This window comes from Solanum tuberosum, unplaced genomic scaffold, assembly GCF_000226075.1.
Source record: "Solanum tuberosum cultivar DM 1-3 516 R44 unplaced genomic scaffold, SolTub_3.0 scf00129, whole genome shotgun sequence".
Classification (NCBI taxonomy): Eukaryota; Viridiplantae; Streptophyta; class Magnoliopsida; order Solanales; family Solanaceae; genus Solanum; species Solanum tuberosum.
Window position 1 is genome coordinate 1,267,135 of NW_006239057.1, and position 21,647 is coordinate 1,288,781.

General features: G+C 35.4%; 5 protein-coding genes across 5 annotated transcripts; 3 read left to right on the plus strand and 2 right to left on the minus strand.

The window, feature by feature from the left end:
• Positions 1–2,701: 2,701 nt before the first annotated feature.
• LOC102590784 (E3 ubiquitin-protein ligase SINAT2-like) lies at positions 2,702–4,890 on the plus strand. Its single transcript, XM_006351350.2, has 3 exons — positions 2,702–3,049; positions 3,787–4,173; positions 4,398–4,890. The coding sequence occupies exons 1-3, from the start codon at positions 2,849–2,851 to the stop codon at positions 4,725–4,727; spliced, it is 918 nt and encodes a 305-aa protein (XP_006351412.1). The 5' UTR covers positions 2,702–2,848; the 3' UTR covers positions 4,728–4,890.
• Positions 4,891–5,381: 491 nt separating this feature from the next.
• LOC102591137 (E3 ubiquitin-protein ligase SINAT2-like) lies at positions 5,382–7,449 on the plus strand. Its single transcript, XM_006351351.2, has 3 exons — positions 5,382–5,608; positions 6,346–6,732; positions 6,957–7,449. Exons 1-3 carry the CDS (start codon positions 5,408–5,410, stop codon positions 7,284–7,286), a joined length of 918 nt encoding a protein of 305 aa, XP_006351413.1. The 5' UTR covers positions 5,382–5,407; the 3' UTR covers positions 7,287–7,449.
• Positions 7,450–13,333: 5,884 nt separating this feature from the next.
• LOC102599605 (probable protein kinase At2g41970) lies at positions 13,334–15,570 on the plus strand. The gene is made up of 7 exons (XM_006351292.2): positions 13,334–13,454; positions 13,723–13,973; positions 14,128–14,254; positions 14,343–14,616; positions 14,921–15,053; positions 15,134–15,220; positions 15,419–15,570. The coding sequence occupies exons 1-7, from the start codon at positions 13,352–13,354 to the stop codon at positions 15,542–15,544; spliced, it is 1,101 nt and encodes a 366-aa protein (XP_006351354.1). The 5' UTR covers positions 13,334–13,351; the 3' UTR covers positions 15,545–15,570.
• A 273-nt stretch (positions 15,571–15,843) lies between these two features.
• LOC102599930 (60S ribosomal protein L21-1-like) lies at positions 15,844–17,536 on the minus strand. Its single transcript, XM_006351293.2, has 2 exons — positions 17,215–17,536; positions 15,844–16,325 (listed from the first exon to the last, which is right to left on the minus strand). The coding sequence occupies exons 1-2, from the start codon at positions 17,449–17,451 to the stop codon at positions 16,068–16,070; spliced, it is 495 nt and encodes a 164-aa protein (XP_006351355.1). The 5' UTR covers positions 17,452–17,536; the 3' UTR covers positions 15,844–16,067.
• A 1,031-nt stretch (positions 17,537–18,567) lies between these two features.
• LOC107061342 (zinc finger protein GIS-like) lies at positions 18,568–21,179 on the minus strand. The gene is made up of 3 exons (XM_015310465.1): positions 20,432–21,179; positions 19,644–19,706; positions 18,568–18,765 (listed from the first exon to the last, which is right to left on the minus strand). The coding sequence occupies exons 1-2, from the start codon at positions 21,122–21,124 to the stop codon at positions 19,671–19,673; spliced, it is 729 nt and encodes a 242-aa protein (XP_015165951.1). The 5' UTR covers positions 21,125–21,179; the 3' UTR covers positions 18,568–18,765; positions 19,644–19,670.
• Between the last annotated feature and the right edge of the window lie 468 nt (positions 21,180–21,647).

The following is a 21,647-nucleotide window of genomic DNA, read 5'->3' on the forward strand; positions in this document are numbered from 1 at the left end:
TGGGGGGGGGGGGGAGTGAGAAAATAATCAAGTTGTTGCCCATAAGTGTACAGGATTTTTACTCCCCTCCTTTCAATTTTTACCCCCTTTTTGTGTATATTTGGGTTGATTTAGCATATAACTCAATCATGTTCTTGGTTATGTGGCTTATAAATATGCCTCATTCTGTTGGATTATCTTTACTAATTACAACAATAACAACATACTCCATGTAACCCTATAAGTGGGGTCTGAGGAGGGTGGTGTGTGTACTCATCTTTACTCGCAAGATATTTATTCATCTTTCATTTTATTTAATGTTTGTATGCAAATTATGTAAAAATTCACAAACAACCACCTTTTAGTCCATGGCTCCATGCAATTGCAAAGTAGTTGTGGTTATGGAGTTTTAATTTTTAACCACAAAATTTAGTGAGTGGTATCAAATCTTTTTACGGATTGCTTCTTTCGCCTTTTTCACTGTCAAAGTGCCTATGATACCAATTCATATTTGGTTACTCTTGGTTGTCCCCCTTTTTTGGTTGAGGCTTGACATTTGATTCTACTTGCCTCTACTTTTCATGTCAAGCGTACAAAATCTAGGATAGTGAGATTTACTTCTAAAGATACGCCATGATTATTTTTTGAAAACATGATTGAAAAGTGGCGACCAATAGACGTTATTTCATCTTTATCAATTAGTTCTCGTATTTATGGAGTCTTATACATGCAAACTGGTTTGAACATCACCGTTACGAAAAGGAGGTATGCTGCTCTCAGAATATTTAGGTTGTTAGGATAGGATTTTGGTTGTTTGTGAGTTTTCTGCAAAACCTATTTTGAATTCACATGAAAAAATTAGTTGGTTGCAAAAAGCCAAGAAAGATGCTTTTGATGACAAAATAAAACTGAAAACATTGTTTTTATTGTTGTCCTTTTCATTGATTTCATTTAAAAGTACTGAAAATATTAAATTAAGGAAAAACATAAAAGGGTGGTCCTGATGATTGCTGGTTGGGCTATCAATTCATTAAATTGTCTGTGTGAATATATTATCTTTCCCGTATTGGAGTCTCGACTAAATTCAGGTCGCACTGCATGACTCATTTAGAGGTGGCGCTTCCAACAAGATTTTCTTCACAGTCAGGGCTCGAACTCGAAATCTCTGATTAAGGGTGAAACAGTCTCATCACTGCACAATAACCCAAGTTGATAATATACTGTCTTTATATGACAATTTCGTTTCTATTATAGTTTGGAAAAATTGAAACATAGCAACATTTTGGTTTCAAAATATAGCGGAATACATTGTATCTATATGCAAATTAATAGTAAAATACACTGTCTTTGTGCACATAATAAGTATATCTGCGTGTATATAATATTCTTGTAGTAGAATGGAACGTATTTGGGTGTGTAACAACAATGAAATATATTATGTCCGTGCACATAATAAGTGTATCCACGTGTATATAATATCTTTTTCACACATACATATTATAAAACCTCAACTATCGCTAATATGTAATTTTTTTAAAAATTATAACAGATAATAAAAAGACTGAATTATTTTTTTATACATATATATGATATATTATAATCTTAAAGGCTCTTTACATAATTTCTGACTCCGCTATTGCTTACAATATAATATTAATTTAACCATGTGAGCGTTGGTTCATGTCTTTGTCTTCTTAAAATAATTTTTGCCAAATGGATGTATTAAACATATACAGATGAATGCATCTAAATTTTTGTGTTTGGTCGTTTGTTATTTATTTGAGATATAATAACAAATATGTTGAAAAGTAAAACTTTATGTTTTTATTTTTATTTTTATTTTCTAATTTAATTTCCATTGGATTGTTGTTAAAAGAATCTATTTGGTTAAATATAGTTCAAAGTTGTACCTACCTCATCTACCCAAATAGGAAAAATACAAGAGGGAATATAAATAATAGAAGACCAAGTCCCCACACAATAATTAATGGTATTTTCTTTTTTCTGATTTTGTCTTTTTCATGGTTAAGGAAATAAAAAAAATTCTATATTGACGATATTTATTAGTTGAAATATATATTATTATTTTTACTTATAGAGAAATCAGAATTTTCAATGTGAATGTCAAAATATAAAAATGTAAATTTGAATATCATGTCAAGAGGATTCAAACATATCGTATATATACATAAAAAAAAAACTTGTTTAACCTTAAATGAATTTATGTAGAGTAACATGATCGGTAAAGATTTTATATAGTCAATTAGTGATGGAGTTATAATTTTCATTTCCCCCTTGTGTTATTAGTCAAGTTGGCACTTTTTGTAGGTGTTATTTAGACTTTTCGAGATTTATATGTCAGGAGAAAATATTACGAACTTCTAATATTTTTTATTTTATTTTATCTTTTCTATAATATTAATTTGAGATGAATTTATATGAAGTACTAACATAATCAATAAGGATTCATGTAACTCATCAGTAGCAAAGAGAGTCAAAATAAAAAGAAGTAAACACATGAAGAAGTCCAAATGATTCAACGTCTATTTATCCAAACTTTGTTTTAGTACATTGGTATAGCTGATTCTAATTTGCTCGTGAGTTGGGACTGAGGCGTAGTTGTTACTATTATTATATAAAAATAGTCTTTTCCAATTATATACTAAGTCAAAATGAGCATCTGGACTTCCACAAGTATATATGGTCTTTCTTAGCGTAATATTAACGTTGTTTCCTCTTTTTGATTTTCTAGTCTTTCAAGTGTTTTCTACAAAGACCATAGACTTGGACTTATAAGAGTTTAATCTTTGGTTATTTAACTTGTGTTAAATTGAAGAAATATCATCTACTTTTTTTTTTTTTACAAAATATGGCTCCTGGTGGTGGTGTTAGTAGTTGCAAAGAACTTGTAGAATCATGGCAAAAAAATTCAAGATTTGATACAACAAAGACACATGATGAGCTTGAGAAAAGTATTACATGTATTGGTGAAAAGTTTCAAAAGTGTTCAATCCATGAGTTGCTTGAGTGTCCAATTTGTAAAAGGTCCATGTATCCTCCATTTTACCAGGTAAATACAACTCCTTCTATTTATTTTTATGATAGTGGTCCGGGCTAGGTTTCGTGTACCTCGTCTAATTTCATGGAATACTTGTCACCTCCTATCAGCAATAGGTACCACGTAACTCTGTCCACCAAGGCTAGGATAGATGATAAGAATCCTATTGTTGTTGTTAGTTTACATATGATGTAACTGGTTAACTATGTTGCTCGTACTTTTAAAAAATATTGTCTTTTAAAGGATCAAACATAGGTGTGACAATTTTTTTTTAATTTGGAGAGTGAACAACATAACTGACAATAAATTCTTTATAGTGTTATTTTCTTAATGGTGGTGGTGGTGTTCGGGCCGGGCCGTCTCTCTATTGTGTTGGCCCGTAGTTTAGGTACCTTTGGAAGGTAGGGACAACATATACACTACCCTTTACTCCGTAGGACCTTCTCATCAGTTGTAGGGTTTAATAATCCGAAATTAAAAGGCCTCATCACTAAAAGCCCAGCTCGCGAGGCGCCCCTCTCACTTTCGGGTTCCAAAACCTCGTCTCGCTCTTGTGACATGCTATGTTTCCCCTCTCTATTCCTAAATAAAGGTTGATTGTCACATGTCAGTTTGTGGATCACGTTATTGTGTACACCTCGACTATTCCATCAAATACTAACCACCAGCACATATATCGAGTAACTCTACCTTTCATTCTTTATTTGATTCTTTTCATCTCACATTCAGTATATACACAATCTTTGTAGTGTCCAAATGGTCATACACTATGCACAAACTGCAAAATTGAAGCACAAAATTGCTGTCCAACTTGCCAAGTTGAACTTGGAAACATAAGGTGTTTAGCCTTAGAGAAAGTAGCAGAGTCACTGGAATTGCCCTGCAGATATCAAAATCTTGGCTGTCACAAAATATTACCTTACCATCGAAAGCTCAAACACGAAAGACGTTGCAAATTTAGGCCTTACCACTGTCCTTACGCGGGATCAGAATGCTCGATAACAGGGGACATTCCAACACTCATGTTGCATCTCAAGGAGGATCACAAAGTTGATATGCATACAGGATGCACGTTCAATCATCGATACGTTAAATCAAATGCACAACAAGTTGACAATGCAATATGGATGCTAACAGTAAGTTGAAACAGAGTATTTTCTTTTGTTTTTACCAAATTTTCTGTCCTAAATAAGGCTCAATGTTCCTCAAATTGATCTCTTAGTTGTTGAAAAGCGTTGCCTAAATAAGGAAGTACTCGAAAATGGACTTTTTTGAGTCCATTTTTTGTTGGATAGACGGATTCACATCTCTTATGTTATGGTTCTCTGATTGTACACTAACATATTTCAATCAAATGCAGGTTTTCGACTGTTTTGGAAGGCAATTCGTCTTACATTTTGAGGCGTTTTCACTAGGTATGACACCGGTATACATAGCATTTCTACGATTCATGGGAGAGGACAACGAGGCGAAAATGTTCAACTATAGTCTAGAAGTTGGTGGTTTTGGCCGTAAGTTAACATGGCAAGGTGTTCCTAGGAGTATAAGAGACAGTCATAGAAAAATCCGCGATTGTCAAGATGGACTTATTATTCCGAGAACCTTAGCATTTTTCTTCTCAGGTGGGAACGGAGAAGAGCTAACGTTGAAGGTTATAGGTCGTATATGGAAGGAGCATTCGACTAGTTAACATTGCCTAGGCAATTGTATAGTGTCAACTCTTCAGAAGAGAATGGATGTGTTTGGTATGGGGGGAGACGTTTTTCCCCGTACCAAACACAAACCAAAACATGTAAGTTGGAGGTCATAGTACTCCAATTTGAATGATGTAAAAGATACTAGTACTAATTTGAATGAAATAAAGTTTTGATTTATTCATTTGAAAAAATATGTCATTCTAACCTTTCATTTCTGTCTAAAAAGTTGAATTTTTCAGCCAAGTTCTCTTTATAAAAGAAATGGTCAATAAGCAATGACGGTATTTGGGAAACAAGCATCGGCTTTTTTCAATCCCGAAAAAGGGTCAATTTAGTCCTTTCCCCTTCCCCAACCCGATAACTCAACAAAAACTATGAACCTCGATTGTAACTAATCAGACCTCACTATAACAATAATCCTTTATATTCTAACAACATTTTTTACTAAAACTGTCTCTTTTTTTGGAACTGGTTTTTCATGTTATATTATATTATATGTTTTCGATGATAGCATTTTGTGATAGCAACCAAGAATATCCATACAAACAATGTTGTTATAGAGAGATTTGACGATTCAGATATTTGGTAAAGTCGAACATACGGGTAAAGTCTCCGCACAAAGTACCTTCTATGGACTCAGAAATATCATCTACTTTTTTTTTTTTTACAAAATATGGCTCCTGGTGGTGGTGTTAGTAGTTGCAAAGAACTTGTAGAATCATGGCAAAAAAATTCAAGATTTGATACAACAAAGACACATGATGAGCTTGAGAAAAGTATTACATGTATTGGTGAAAAGTTTCAAAAGTGTTCAATCCATGAGTTGCTTGAGTGTCCAATTTGTAAAAGGTCCATGTATCCTCCATTTTACCAGGTAAATACAACTCCTTCTATTTATTTTTATGATAGTGGTCCGGGCTAGGTTTCGTGTACCTCGTCTAATTTCATGGAATACTTGTCACCTCCTATCAGCAATAGGTACCACGTAACTCTGTCCACCAAGGCTAGGATAGATGATAAGAATCCTATTGTTGTTGTTAGTTTACATATGATGTAACTGGTTAACTATGTTGCTCGTACTTTTAAAAAATATTGTCTTTTAAAGGATCAAACATAGGTGTGACAATTTTTTTTTAATTTGGAGAGTGAACAACATAACTGACAATAAATTCTTTATAGTGTTATTTTCTTAATGGTGGTGGTGGTGTTCGGGCCGGGCCGTCTCTCTATTGTGTTGGCCCGTAGTTTAGGTACCTTTGGAAGGTAGGGACAACATATACACTACCCTTTACTCCGTAGGACCTTCTCATCAGTTGTAGGGTTTAATAATCCGAAATTAAAAGGCCTCATCACTAAAAGCCCAGCTCGCGAGGCGCCCCTCTCACTTTCGGGTTCCAAAACCTCGTCTCGCTCTTGTGACATGCTATGTTTCCCCTCTCTATTCCTAAATAAAGGTTGATTGTCACATGTCAGTTTGTGGATCACGTTATTGTGTACACCTCGACTATTCCATCAAATACTAACCACCAGCACATATATCGAGTAACTCTACCTTTCATTCTTTATTTGATTCTTTTCATCTCACATTCAGTATATACACAATCTTTGTAGTGTCCAAATGGTCATACACTATGCACAAACTGCAAAATTGAAGCACAAAATTGCTGTCCAACTTGCCAAGTTGAACTTGGAAACATAAGGTGTTTAGCCTTAGAGAAAGTAGCAGAGTCACTGGAATTGCCCTGCAGATATCAAAATCTTGGCTGTCACAAAATATTACCTTACCATCGAAAGCTCAAACACGAAAGACGTTGCAAATTTAGGCCTTACCACTGTCCTTACGCGGGATCAGAATGCTCGATAACAGGGGACATTCCAACACTCATGTTGCATCTCAAGGAGGATCACAAAGTTGATATGCATACAGGATGCACGTTCAATCATCGATACGTTAAATCAAATGCACAACAAGTTGACAATGCAATATGGATGCTAACAGTAAGTTGAAACAGAGTATTTTCTTTTGTTTTTACCAAATTTTCTGTCCTAAATAAGGCTCAATGTTCCTCAAATTGATCTCTTAGTTGTTGAAAAGCGTTGCCTAAATAAGGAAGTACTCGAAAATGGACTTTTTTGAGTCCATTTTTTGTTGGATAGACGGATTCACATCTCTTATGTTATGGTTCTCTGATTGTACACTAACATATTTCAATCAAATGCAGGTTTTCGACTGTTTTGGAAGGCAATTCGTCTTACATTTTGAGGCGTTTTCACTAGGTATGACACCGGTATACATAGCATTTCTACGATTCATGGGAGAGGACAACGAGGCGAAAATGTTCAACTATAGTCTAGAAGTTGGTGGTTTTGGCCGTAAGTTAACATGGCAAGGTGTTCCTAGGAGTATAAGAGACAGTCATAGAAAAATCCGCGATTGTCAAGATGGACTTATTATTCCGAGAACCTTAGCATTTTTCTTCTCAGGTGGGAACGGAGAAGAGCTAACGTTGAAGGTTATAGGTCGTATATGGAAGGAGCATTCGACTAGTTAACATTGCCTAGGCAATTGTATAGTGTCAACTCTTCAGAAGAGAATGGATGTGTTTGGTATGGGGGGAGACGTTTTTCCCCGTACCAAACACAAACCAAAACATGTAAGTTGGAGGTCATAGTACTCCAATTTGAATGATGTAAAAGATACTAGTACTAATTTGAATGAAATAAAGTTTTGATTTATTCATTTGAAAAAATATGTCATTCTAACCTTTCATTTCTGTCTAAAAAGTTGAATTTTTCAGCCAAGTTCTCTTTATAAAAGAAATGGTCAATAAGCAATGACGGTATTTGGGAAACAAGCATCGGCTTTTTTCAATCCCGAAAAAGGGTCAATTTAGTCCTTTCCCCTTCCCCAACCCGATAACTCAACAAAAACTATGAACCTCGATTGTAACTAATCAGACCTCACTATAACAATAATCCTTTATATTCTAACAACATTTTTTACTAAAACTGTCTCTTTTTTTGGAACTGGTTTTTCATGTTATATTATATTATATGTTTTCGATGATAGCATTTTGTGATAGCAACCAAGAATATCCATACAAACAATGTTGTTATAGAGAGATTTGACGATTCAGATATTTGGTAAAGTCGAACATACGGGTAAAGTCTCCGCACAAAGTACCTTCTATGGACTCTATTGAAGACTGATTTAAAGTCTGACTTGGTCAAGTTAATTTGTTAGTAGTTTCCTATTTTCTTGGGCTGTTAGCAGTCATGTTGCAGCAGTTCTCTTTTTTCTAATTTAGTGGTAGATGTTGCTTAGTTAGTGGAGTAGTGGTTAACTTAGTGTTTGCTTATGTTTAAGTCTATATAATGTTGTATCTTCCTTTGATGAATAACAGATAAGTCAAGTTACAGCAAACTATTTGATCCTCTTATTTTTAGCCTCTGCCTTTAAGTTGTTTACAGCCCTTTTCTCCAACATTTCTGGTATCAAGAGCTATGGCAAGTAGTAGCAATTCATCAACTGTGGTACAACCACTGATTCCAGTTTTCACAGGAGAAAGCTACGAATTTTGGAGTATTCGTATGAAAACTATACTCAAATCCCAAAATCTTTGGGACTTGGTAGAAAGTGGATTTGAAGATCCTGACGAAGGAGATAGGCTGCGAAACAATAAGCAAAAAGATGCTAAGGCGTTGGTGTTTATCCAGCAAGCTGTCCATGATAGTGTCTTTTCACGAATCGCGGCAGCAACCACGTCAAAGCAAGCTTGGTCCATTCTGCAGAAGGAGTTTCAAGGTGATTCAAAGGTCATTGTGGTGAGATTGCAGTCACTTCGGCGTGACTTTGAAACCTTGATGATGAAAAGTGGAGAATCTATTGCTGATTTTTTGTCCAGAGCAGTGGCAATTGTCAGCAAAATGCGGTCCTATGGTGAAAAAGTTACTGACCAGACTATTGTGGAAAAGATACTGCGAAGCTTGGCTCCTAAATTTGATCATGTAGTTGCTGCTATAGAAGAGTCAAAAGATCTTTCAGTATTTTCCTTTGATGAACTAATGGGATCGCTTCAAGCTCATGAGGCGAGACTCAATCGATCTACTGAAAAGAATGAGGAGAAGGCATTCCAAGTAAAGGAGGAAGCAGCCAAGTATGGAGAAAATAATGGTCTAGCAAACAGAGGTCGAGGAAGAAGAGGATTCCGTGGTGGTCGAGGCCGTGGTTATGGAAGAGGCAGAGGGAGGAATGATGGGCACAAGCAGTCCAATGAGCAAGGTAATAGGAAAAATGGTATCCAGTGTCATCACTGTCAGCGCTATGGGCATATAAGGGCTGATTGTTGGTATAGAGATCAGAAAATAAATTTTGCAGCAGGAGAAAATGAGGAAGAGAATTATCTCTTTATGGCTTGCGTTGATACAGACCATAAACCAAGCGATTTATGGTTTGTAGATAGTGGTTGTTCAAACCATATGACAGGCGCCAAATCCTTGTTCAAGGAGCTTGATGAGAAGCAAAAGAAGACGGTACAACTTGGCAACACAAAAGAGATGCGGGTTGAAGGAAAAGGCACTGTGAGTATTGATACAAGTCATGAAAAAGTAAAAATGCTAGATAACGTCCAATTTGTACCTGATTTAGGATACAATTTGTTGAGTGTTGGACAACTAATGATTGATGGTCATTCTCTTTGGTTTGATGACGATGCTTGTGTCATTACAAATAAGAAGACAGGCAAAAAGGTTCGCATCTCTATGACACCAAACAATATGTTTCCGCTGGATGTTTCCAATATGGAAAATTTTGCCCTTGCTGCCAGTGCAAAGGATGACTCAAAGTTGTGGCACTTGAGGTATGGTCATCTCAACATAAACGGCTTGAAATTGCTAGTTGACAAAGGTATGGTTCTTGGACTACCAAAAATTGATTCTATTGATTTATGTGAAGGGTGTATTTATGGAAAACAAACTAGAAATTCTTTTCCTGTTGGAAAGGCTTGGAGGGCTTTAAAGTGTCTTGAACTTATACATGCTGATTTATGTGGACCTATGCATATTACTTCTTTTGGTGGGAGTCGTTATTTTCTACTCTTTACTGATGATTATAGTCGCATGAGTTGGGTCTATTTTTTGGAAAACAAATCAGAAACATTTCAAAAATTCAAGCATTTTTAGTCCAAGGTTGAGAAACAAAGTGGTTTGTCCATCAAAACCTTTCGCACTGATAGAGGAGGTGAATTCGTGTCCAAGGAATTCAATCTTTTTTGTGAAGAAAGTGGCATTCACAGGGAACTAGCAACACCTTATACTCCAGAACAAAATGGTGTCGCTGAGCGGAAAAATCGCACTGTTGTGGAGATGGCGAGAAGCATGTTACAGGCAAAGGGACTTCCGAATCATTTTTGGGCTGAAGCTGTGGCAACATCAGTCCATTTACTGAATCTCTCTCCCACAAAGGCTGTTATGAATCAAACTCCATTTGAAGCTTGGCGGGGTAGAAAACCATCTGTAAGTTATTTAAGAGTTTTTGGTTGTATTGCTTATGCTTTGGTAAATTCCCAATTTCGTCATAAGTTGGATGAAAAATCTGAAAAGTGTATTTTTATTGGTTATTGTACACAATCCAAAGCGTATAGACTCTATAACCCCCTTAGCAGAAAGATTTTAATCAGAAGGGATGTAGTATTTGATGAAATGGCTAGCTGGAATTGGAGTGGAAGCAATGGTAAGAAGCAAGAACAGATTCTTACGCCAACAGGAATCACCTTTGATGGAATTCAACAGTCAACTCCTACAGCTACGGAAGTGAGTTCTTCTACATCTTCCCCAGATTCATCCTCTTCAGCTTCATCAAGCAGAAACTCTGCATCTACAACTCCTGAACAGTCTCCAGAAGAGTCAGCTCCACTAAGAAGATCAACAAGGATTACAAAGCCGAATTCCAAGTATGCTAGTGACATGTTTACGTCTTGTCAGTTTTCTTTTACTGTTTCAGATCCAATACATTATGAAGAAGCAGCTGAAAAGGAAGAGTGGAGGAATGCGATGCTAGAAGAGATGATTTCTATCGAAAAGAATGGCACATGGGAGATGGTGGAATTACCGGAAAACAAAAATGTAATTGGCTTGAAGTGGATCTTCAAGACAAAGTTTGCGGCAGATGGCAGCCTACAGAAGCATAAAGCTCGTCTCGTGGCAAAAGGATATGCACAGCAATATGGTATTGATTTTGAAGAAACATTTTCTCCAGTTGCTCGGTTTGAAACTGTGAGACTTGTTCTAGCATTGGCAGCACAGACACAATGGCTAGTTTATCAATTTGATGTCAAGTCAGCATTTCTCAATGGAGAATTGCAAGAAGAGGTCTATGTAGCACAACCAGAAGGTTTCATAAAGAAGGGCAGTGAAACAAAGGTCTACAAGCTAAAAAAGGCATTATATGGTTTGAAGCAAGCCCCTCGAGCGTGGTATAGCAAGATCGATGGGTACTTTCAGAAAAAGGGATATATGAGAAGTGAGAATGAACCCACGTTGTATGTAAAGAGTAAAGGTAATGATTTCATCATTGTTTGCCTTTACGTTGATGATATCATTTATACTAGCTCGTCTTTTTCTCTTGTGGATGAATTCAAGTCTCAAATGAAGAATGAGTTTGAGATGTCGGATATGGGTTTATTACATTATTTTCTTGTAATTGAAGTCCATCAAGCTGAAGATGGAATATTTCTGTCACAAAGGAAATATGCTAGGGACCTGCTCATTAAATTTGGTCTACTTAATTGCAAGCCTGCAACTACACCTATGAATGTTGGTGAAAAATTGCAGCTTAATGATAGAGCAGAGATGGATGATGCTAGAAGTTTCAGAAGCCTGGTTGGAGGTTTGATTTACCTAACTCACTCTCGTCCCGATATTGCATTCTCTGTTGGTGTCGTTTCCAGGTTCATGCAACAACCTTCAAAGGTTCATTTTGGAGCTGCAAAAAGGGTTCTACGTTATATCGCTGGAACTATGGACTATGGGATTTGGTACTCACAAGTTTCCAATTTCAAATTATGTGGGTTCACTGATAGTGACTATGCTGGTTCGTTGGATGATAGACGAAGCATTTCAGCTCATGTTTTCACTCTAGGTTCAGGTGTGGTGACTTGGAGTTCAAAGAAGCAAGCTACAACAACGTTATCAACCTCAGAAGCTGAGTACATTGCAGCAACTTCAGCAGCTTGTCAAGCCATCTGGCTAAGAAGGATATTAGCAGAACTTCAGCATATGCAAGCAAGTGCTACAGAGATATACTGTGATAACAAAGCATCAATTGCCATGACAAAGAATCCAAGTTTTCATAGTAGAACTAAGCACATTGATGTCCGCTTCCATTTCATTCGTGATCTGGTAGCAAAAGAGGAAATTGTATTGAAGCATTGCAGCACTCATGAGCAATTAGCTGATCTACTGACCAAGTCTTTGGCAGCAAACAAGTTTATCCATTTGAGGGCTTTGATTGGTGTCTGTAACTTTGAATCAAGGGGGAGTATTGAAGACTGATTTAAAGTCTGACTTGGTCAAGTTAATTTGTTAGTAGTTTCCTATTTTCTTGGGCTGTTAGCAGTCATGTTGCAGCAGTTCTCTTTTTTCTAATTTAGTGGTAGATGTTGCTTAGTTAGTGGAGTAGTGGTTAACTTAGTGTTTGCTTATGTTTAAGTCTATATAATGTTGTATCTTCCTTTGATGAATAATAGATAAGTCAAGTTACAGCAAACTATTTGATCCTCTTATTTTTAGCCTCTGCCTTTAAGTTGTTTACAGCCCTTTTCTCCAACAGACTCTACCTATGGGATTATACCGATAAAAGAAAGTGCATGATAATAATTGAAAAGGGAAAATATAGGGACGTGCAAAGAGAAGGGAATCACGTACTATAATTATTTTATTTATTAGTACGTAGAAATGTGTTGGTTTTAATGGTTTAAAGACTCCATGCGACTTTCCCGTTTTAAACATAAAAAAACAATTTATTTTTTTTCCATTAACACAAAGAAAAAGAAAAGAAAATTAGCAAAAACCAATAAAAAAAAAAAGAGGAAGAGAGATATGCAGCAATGAAACAAATCTCGTAATTCTTCCATGATTGATTGCTCTTCTTTTCCCTAAGATTTTTGGTATGTAACATCTCTCATATTTAGCGATATAAAATATTGTGTTTCATCGAGTTGTAATTATGTCAGCAACAACGGAGCCATATGGATGCAAGGGATTTCAATTCTTCGTTGAAAAATTATATACTAAATAATTAGGGCAAAAATGATTTTTTATTGCATATAGTAGTTGAATATCGTTGTTTAAATTCCTGGCTACGCCACTAATAATCAATTGGTGGGTAGTCATCTAATATAATGTTGTCCTCATTTTCATGATTGACAAAATATTTGTGTATTGTCTCAATTTTTTTTTGTTGTTGTTGAAAGTGTTTTGATAAATATTTTCTAATTTTTTCCTAGGAAATTCTGTTGTGCATCATATAAAATTCAATTTCATAGTTGAAATTTATATGGATTGATATATAAAACCAACATTTTGGAAGAGATATTGAACCTTCCATAATTGAACAACAATGTCTTGCTGTGGAGGTGGAGAAGAAGACGTTTACAGCGGCGGTCCGCCATCTAACCAAAATACAGCCCCTCCTAGAGCTGGCAATCCCTACGCTGGTGGTGGTACGTTTTTACTCGAAAAATTATTTTTACCAGTACTCGATGTTTACATCAAATCAATAAGTACAAAGACACGCGTCTTATCATATTACTACTTTTTTAGAAAGTTGGAGCATTAGGTTGTTGTTAAAGGAAGTTACACATTTGGTCGCTCAGTCAAAAATATTTACAAACGAGCTGATATACAGTATGATACATATATTATACATCTGTCGACTATTAGGATATGATGGATTCTAATAATATTAAGTTCATTTTTTTGGTATTGTAGTTAGTGATAGAGCAGAACCAAGGGGTGGTACTAGAAATGGAACTCCACAGAAAGTTTTACCAATCGAAATACCGGTTTTGCCCTTGGACGAGCTAAATAAACTGACCGGTAACTTTGGTCAGAAAGCTTTGATCGGAGAGGGATCATATGGACGCGTATTTTTTGCTAAATTGAGCAATGGACAGGAAGCAGCAATCAAAAAGTTGGATACTAGTTCTTCACCAGAACCAGATTCCGACTTTACAGCACAGGTGAAGTGATGAAGCCAGAAATTTCAATAAGAGATGTTCAAAGTTTGATGTATATGTATAAAGAGTAGCGTTTGAGCTATATATACAGTATAATTTTCCGAGGAAGGATGTTCAGTCTACATGAAATTTGATTGTTTTTTCCTTGTCTATGCAGTTATCAATGGTTTCAAGGCTTAAGCATGAGCATTTTGTGACTCTTATGGGGTATTGTCTAGAAGCAAACAATAGAATCTTGATATATGAATTTGCAGCTATGGGATCTCTACATGATGTATTACATGGTATGTCAAATCGTTCCGTTAAGAAAATAATCATGAATGCAAGATGTGTTGCAGCATTTTAGTTTAATGTTGGATGTTTTTGTTGTAGGTAGAAAAGGTGTCCAAGGCGCGGAGCCTGGTCCAGTTCTTACCTGGAATCAGAGAGTTAAAGTTGCTTTTGGTGCAGCAAAAGGCCTCGAATACTTACATGAAAAGATTCAGCCACCTATTGTTCATCGCGATGTCAGATCCAGCAATGTACTTCTCTTTGATGATTTTACAGCAAAGGTTGCTGATTTCAACTTGACAAACCAGACCTCCGACACAGCAGCTCGTCTGCATTCCACTAGAGTTTTGGGGACATTTGGCTACCATGCTCCAGAGTAAGCCCTGCTGCATTCTGAGTTTGCATTATCTTGCAATTGCATCCCCTGCTTATCTCCTCGTAGTTGGCTTCCTGTTTACCAAGCTTCCTAACATAACTCATTGATACTAAACGTTAACAACAACCACAACATATCCAGTGTAGTCCCACAAAGATCAAGGGTAGAGTGTACACAGACCTTACTCCTACCTCAGAAGTAGAGAGGCTGTTTCCGATAGATATACTAAACGTTAACACAAAAGGGAAATTTAGTACTGACAAGAAGTAGATATAACTAATATAAAGACCATACTATTGTGCAGGTATGCGATGACAGGACAGATAACACAGAAAAGCGATGTCTATAGTTTTGGAGTCGTTCTTTTGGAACTCCTGACGGGAAGAAAGCCAGTAGATCATACAATGCCCAAAGGACAACAGAGTCTTGTCACTTGGGTAGGTTCTTACCTTTACATCTTTGTCATCGAACCTATTTATACCATCCGTCAGCTGTTTCATACTCGAATTTTCTGCAGGCAACTCCAAGATTGAGTGAAGACAAAGTGAAGCAATGTGTCGATCCAAAGCTAAACAACGACTATCCAGCAAAAGCAATTGCTAAGGTTTTCTTACTGATCTTTGCTAGTAGTATTTTGTACACGGATTTAACTTATTTATACTAACAACGTAACTATAACTCTACGTAGTTACTTGTTGATATAAGTCGTCTTAACCTGATAGCAACAGTGTCATTGAATCAGACTCCGATAACCATCATCTTCCTCCAACTGATATGGCTTTTGTGTACATTTTCCTCTCAGATGGCAGCAGTTGCAGCACTGTGTGTTCAATATGAGGCAGATTTTCGACCAAATATGACGATAGTCGTCAAGGCACTGCAACCACTTCTCACTGCAAAACCAGCAGGACCTGAGTCTAATACATAAGCATTACACAACTTATACTTTTGGAGTATCAACCATGCCACTCAAATTGTAAAAGAAGCACTAAGGTTATGCACTCTGAATCAAATCTGCTTCAACAGATCGAAAAATTGCAAAAAAGTATGAGATTTTTGGGTATGAACTTACTCCACTACTGGATTATTTGTGATATGTGGCTATGAATACCACAATGATTTTACCTGTTGGAAGTTTGAATGTTGAGAGCAATATATTTAACACAATTGTAAGTCGATCGACGAAGTTTCATTCTTTAAGTTATGAAATAATAACAGGAAACATAATAGCTCAACTGGAAACTCTATGAATTAGTGTGCATAGAATCAAGCAGTAATAGATAATTCTGCACTTGCATTAAGAGCAACAAGTTCAACGAAGACCTCAATTCATATTGTAACCAAAATTTATAAATAAAAAGCGGAGTCTGAGGTGACACCAAAAAAACTAATCTTGTCTTTCAATTTCATTGAAGAACGTAAACGATCACCAGCTCATAAACAGAGTAAAATCAATATCCTCCCTTCAAATCGTTAACCACGTCATATGGTATGGGGGTAACGGTCTCCAATGTAGCGCCTCCTACCATGAATCCTGGTTTGGGTCCTGCGGGTTGTCTTTTTGTGCTGACAACCTCTCCTCTGGCCTTGGCCTCAGCCTTAATCTGATCGTTCTTCTTGATCCTTTCTCTGACTTCTTCGGTGCATCGGGAAGCTTGAACATGTTCAATCCTAACGTGGATCCTCTTCCTTAGGATACGATCACGAACCTGAGATCCAGAACAAGCAAGAAACCAGTTAGACAGGAATCGCATGAATTAGTGTAAGAGAACCAAATAACGAATATCCAATACCAACTCTCACAATCCATTACACTTCCACAAAAAGATATACTCGAAACTACATAACAGAAAAGAGATGATGCAAATTCATCATTTCAACCGAGAAACATTTGCAGGTCTTTTAATGATTCGGTTATATACTGAAAAGCTCCAGTTAAGTAGAAACTATGAAGCTTTCATGTTTCGAGACATAATTATACCTATATATCTCGACAATTTGATCTATACATTGATAACCTTTTACTCTACGAGTCCATAAACTTCACTTTTTACTATTCCATTTCAAAAAATCATCAACTCTATTGCTATTTATGAAATTAAATGATAGTTATTCAATATGAACGAATCAGAAAACCTTATATTCACCATTGTAAATGCAATTCAGCATTCGCTATCCATGTACGCATTCGACAAACAAAGCTCGAGGTTTTCAGTTAGTGTACATTACTACACAGCTCCATTCATGAATTTTACTTTATAATAGAAATGCTCTTCATTTCAAGGCTCTGAAAGCTCTTAATAGCTGAAGTTCAATTCATTCATATAAATTCACCTATATGCTGAAAATAAATTGTTCATTTTCTGTTATTTCTGTTATCACCTTAGCTTGTAATTCAATTGAGTTAACAATATAATTGAAAATTGTCCCAAAAATACTTTGTTATTTCAAATCTGTTTGAGATCATAACACAAATGCATACAAACGAATACCTACTTTAAGCTACAAATCAACAATTGAAGAGCAAATGCATTGATTCATTCATTCAATTTCAAATAAACACAGCTAAAAATTATCAGGTATGTGAAGAGAGATGACCTGCTTGTTAACTTCGACACCGACGGCGCGTTTGGTGATGTTCCAGACACGTCCGGTACGGCCGTGATAGAATTTGTGTGGCATTCCCTTGTGAATTGCACCGTTCACTTTGATATCAACATAATCACCGATTTTGAAGATCCTAAGGTAGGTTGAAAGGTGAATTGTACCTTTCTTTCTGAATGCACGAGAGAATGAATCTCTCGTACGAGACCTCAATCCATGGCCGGCCGGCATTTTACTCCGCCTTTCTCCGGTGTGTGCAGTGTGTGACTGTGTGTGCAGGAAGGAAGCGACTGAAACCCTAAAATGCAAAACGAAAGAGATGAATGTATATAGGGCTTTTGATGGGTTGGGCCGGATTATATATGGGCTTTAGTAGTTTAGCCCAATTACTCTTTCACTAATTGGGCTTCATCTCTTTGAATGGGTTGCCCTCAGAACTTTCAGCCCGATATCTCACATACATATGAGTCCACTTGGATACAATGTATCTAGAACAAATTATACTTATGACATAACTTGTTATGCCTTTTACGACATAATTTGTGGGATATTATGATACAAACATATAAAGTACTTACGTCGCGAAAGAGTTGTTTGTTATTTTGGTGTCAAGGGCATTTTACCTTTTAAGACATAACTTGTGAGATATTATTATATGAAAATACTAAAAATTTGAATGGGGCATTTGTGCGAATGGCCATTTAGATTGTTTCCTTATTTTTATAAGTTGTGCAAATATAGCTCTAGAGAAATTACTTTTTCGAAAAAATGTTAGACTCGAGTCTAATATTTTATCATGTATTGTTGAACATTACAAACAAACATTGGACTAATATGATCTAAATGATCTATAAGTTATTTGAAACAGTTCATTTCGGAGCAGAAGAGTCGTTTTCAAGTAGTGTTCGATCGATTACGTATTAATTAATATTTGATTAATTAGTCTGAGGTTGGAAAAAAATCTAAAAAGAGAAGAAGATCATTTTCTCAAAAGAATAATGTTTAAAACACATGTCACTATACATTTTAATTTTTTCTTCTATGGTGCAGTGTGTGGTCCTAAATTCAAATTTCAAATTATTTGTTCATTTGTTCCTTTTTTATTATCTTCTCAACATAGATCTATGTCCTTATATGTATTTCAATTTTCAATGTCCAAACATATTGCATTTACTAGTGGACCCATTGGATAGTTGTGGTGGTTATGGTAATAAGATTGAACTTAAATGTTATATATAATATACCAAAAATCTATTGTCTAGATGTTGTAACATAAAATACTTTTTCCATTGTCTATAGTTCAATTGAAAGAAGAATATTGAAAATTTGATATTTGACTAAAATGTAATGGAACACTAAAAGAGCTGGTCCAAAGCATGAGAGAAGTGTCATTAATTATTTGATGTACAAGCATTGATTGTATTGAAAGCAATATGTCGGTACAATCGACACGTGTAGGATGATTGAAATCCCTTCATCTTTAACCATATATCTCGGATTTGATCGAGCATTTGAGAATGGAAAAAAACTTGTTGGAAGCATCACCTTCAGAAATGATGAATTCAAATAATTTAGTCAGATCCCAATACAAATACTGAACACCACATGAGAAACCAAAAAAATAATAATATGTAGGTACAATGTCTTCAAATAAGGTTCACTTTCATCAATGCTCTAGCTAGTAAGGCTCACTTTCATCAATGCTCTAGCTAGCTAGGTTGTCTTAAATCTCAACCAATTATGCTTCTTCCTTGTTGTTGCCCTTTTCATACCTCTTATGAAAAATGCAGGCCTAAAGTGGTGTTCCATTTCTCTCCTAATATAGAGAAGCAAACAATTTCTTAGACTATAGCCTACATGAGTTGAAGGACACAAGATTATATATTATATTCTAAAGTTCTCTATGGGGAAGGGAAAACATTACCATGTAGAGTATATTCTTTGTTTCAATTTATGTGGTATTGTTTGACTGATTTGAAGTACTTTAAGAAAGAAACCTACAGATGTTGAGGTGTAAAAGTATGGAGAGCGGACAAGATTAGACACCATATATAGTTCATACCGTAAACGATGAGTGTTCACCTTTAATCTACGTGGCTAGGGATTCAGTCTTAACTTTGAATAAGGGAATTCAATGAGATCAAATACAAATTAAATAGAACGCGGAAACTTATCTGAATCATAGAACTATAATGAAATATATAGACGATTAACCAATACTTATCGAATTTGAAATATTTGTGTGACTATAAATTGTCTCATTAAAGATAAGTAAGAATTTTAAAATTGAACTATTTTTAAATATAGAAATAAAATATTCATTTTAAGACAAACTAAAGAAAAAAAAATGCATTATATAAATCGAGACATGACAAAAGGGAATCGTTTTATATTTTTAAAGTCATGAGTTCATATCTACGTACTCAACTCCAGCGTCAACTGTATTGTGTTCAGATAAACCCCAATACCATAACATTGGATCCACCCTGTATAAAAACCAAGGACAATGGAAGCTGAGAGAGACTTGGAATAGAGATCATATGGCTTAAAATTTATGTGAATTTCTATACACATAATTTTTTATGCTAGCAAGTATTTTTTCGATACTCATATTGAAAACGATTAAATTTGAATTCACAACGTTGCAGAGCTCTTATCTAAAAACCAAGTGCATATATATAACCTAATCCCAAATGAATTATTCCAAAACTTTAATGGTGGAATTCCACTTTATTGATTGAAGATAATTAACAAATAGTAATTGCAATGTACAAACTCATCCATGGATACCTCGTACTATCATAAAATATTTTTAATCAAACGGTACATTAGAAGTGGAGTTAGAGAGTTAAAACGAAACAAGGTTGTGTTGGAGTGCTAAAAAGAAATTTAAGAACAAGTTAAAGGTGTTGTACGTATAACGTATGTGTTTGACATATTCTTTTCGTACGTCTTTATTTATCTTAGTTTAATTTAACATGAAGTTTAAGAAACTAAAATAAGATTTTGAAATCTTATTATAATCCTAAACTAAGATGCGTATAATATAATGTATCAAAATGCCTTTAATCTAAATCAAAGAGGTGCAAAAAAAAAAAAGGAGACGAACAAATTGAAACAGACTAAAAAGAAAAAGTAAAACGAACAAATTGAAATAGAGTGGATACTATTGCTTGGATTGTACTCTTTACAAGTGTAGATCTAAACTTACATGATCTTGATGAAGTACTCCTTCCTTCAATTCATACCCAAATCTGGTTACAGAAATTGAGCTACTCTTTGTGTTAATCTTCTTCAAATCTCCATTAACATTATTATAAACTACTGGCCTAACAAAATTAGAAACATTATTAGGAGAATAAGAATTACTACTACTACTACTAATACTACTATGATGAACATGAGGTACTCTCCATAACGCTGCAAATGAGCGATGATTTTCATTTATATCGCGATTAATTTGTTGTGAATAATAATGGCTATGGCCGTTATTATTCACATGACTTCCATAAAAACCACCACTAGTAGTACTACTTGTACTACTAGTATTGTACAACGCTGAATTAAAATAAGCGTTGTACTGATATTTTGCATATTGAGCTCTTTTAGCATGTTGACGCTCTCTTTTGTGCGCGTTTTGATGTCCTCCTAGGGCTTGTGATGTTGGGAAGTTCCTACAACAATATTGACATTCAAATTTTCTGTTGTTGTTAGTATCTGCAGTTTCTCCAATACTATCATGAATGTCATTTGATTGATCTTCATGACGAATAGTAGTACCTAGTAATTCTTTGCCAAAAAGCCTAATGGCGCCTTTTTCTTTTGTTGGCCTCATGAAGGGAAGTTGAGAAAAAGACTCAACATTCATGAAATCTTGAGTTTCTCTATCTTTAGTTCTCTCCATGAAATTTTTTGTGTAAAAGAAGATATAGTATATAGAGAGGAAAAGGATAAAGAAAAAAGGGTTTAGAAGAGAGAATATATAAAGGTGAAGCACAACTAGAGAAGTATATAATATATAGATAAACGTTTCGTTTAACTTGACTTTAATTGACATCTATGACCTTTAACTTTAGTATATATGCACAATGAGATACTTAAACTTGTATAAAGTTAGACATGAGTAGACATATGTGTCCTACGTGGTCATGCACACAGGATGTATGTGTGTAGTCAGAGGCAGAGTTTGGCGGTTGTAAATTTCCTTAAACTTTTTGTTGATAGCGGGATTCGAATCTAGTATGTGTGTAGTCAGAGGCAGAGTTTGGGGATTGTAAATTTTTCCTTAAACTTGTTGTTGATAGTGGGATTCGAATCCACAACTCTAGCGTGGAAGACAAATCCACAACCCCTTTCTTTATCACTAAACTATCAATCAGTTTTGTTAGGGGTTCACGAGTTAGTATACATATATATATATATATATA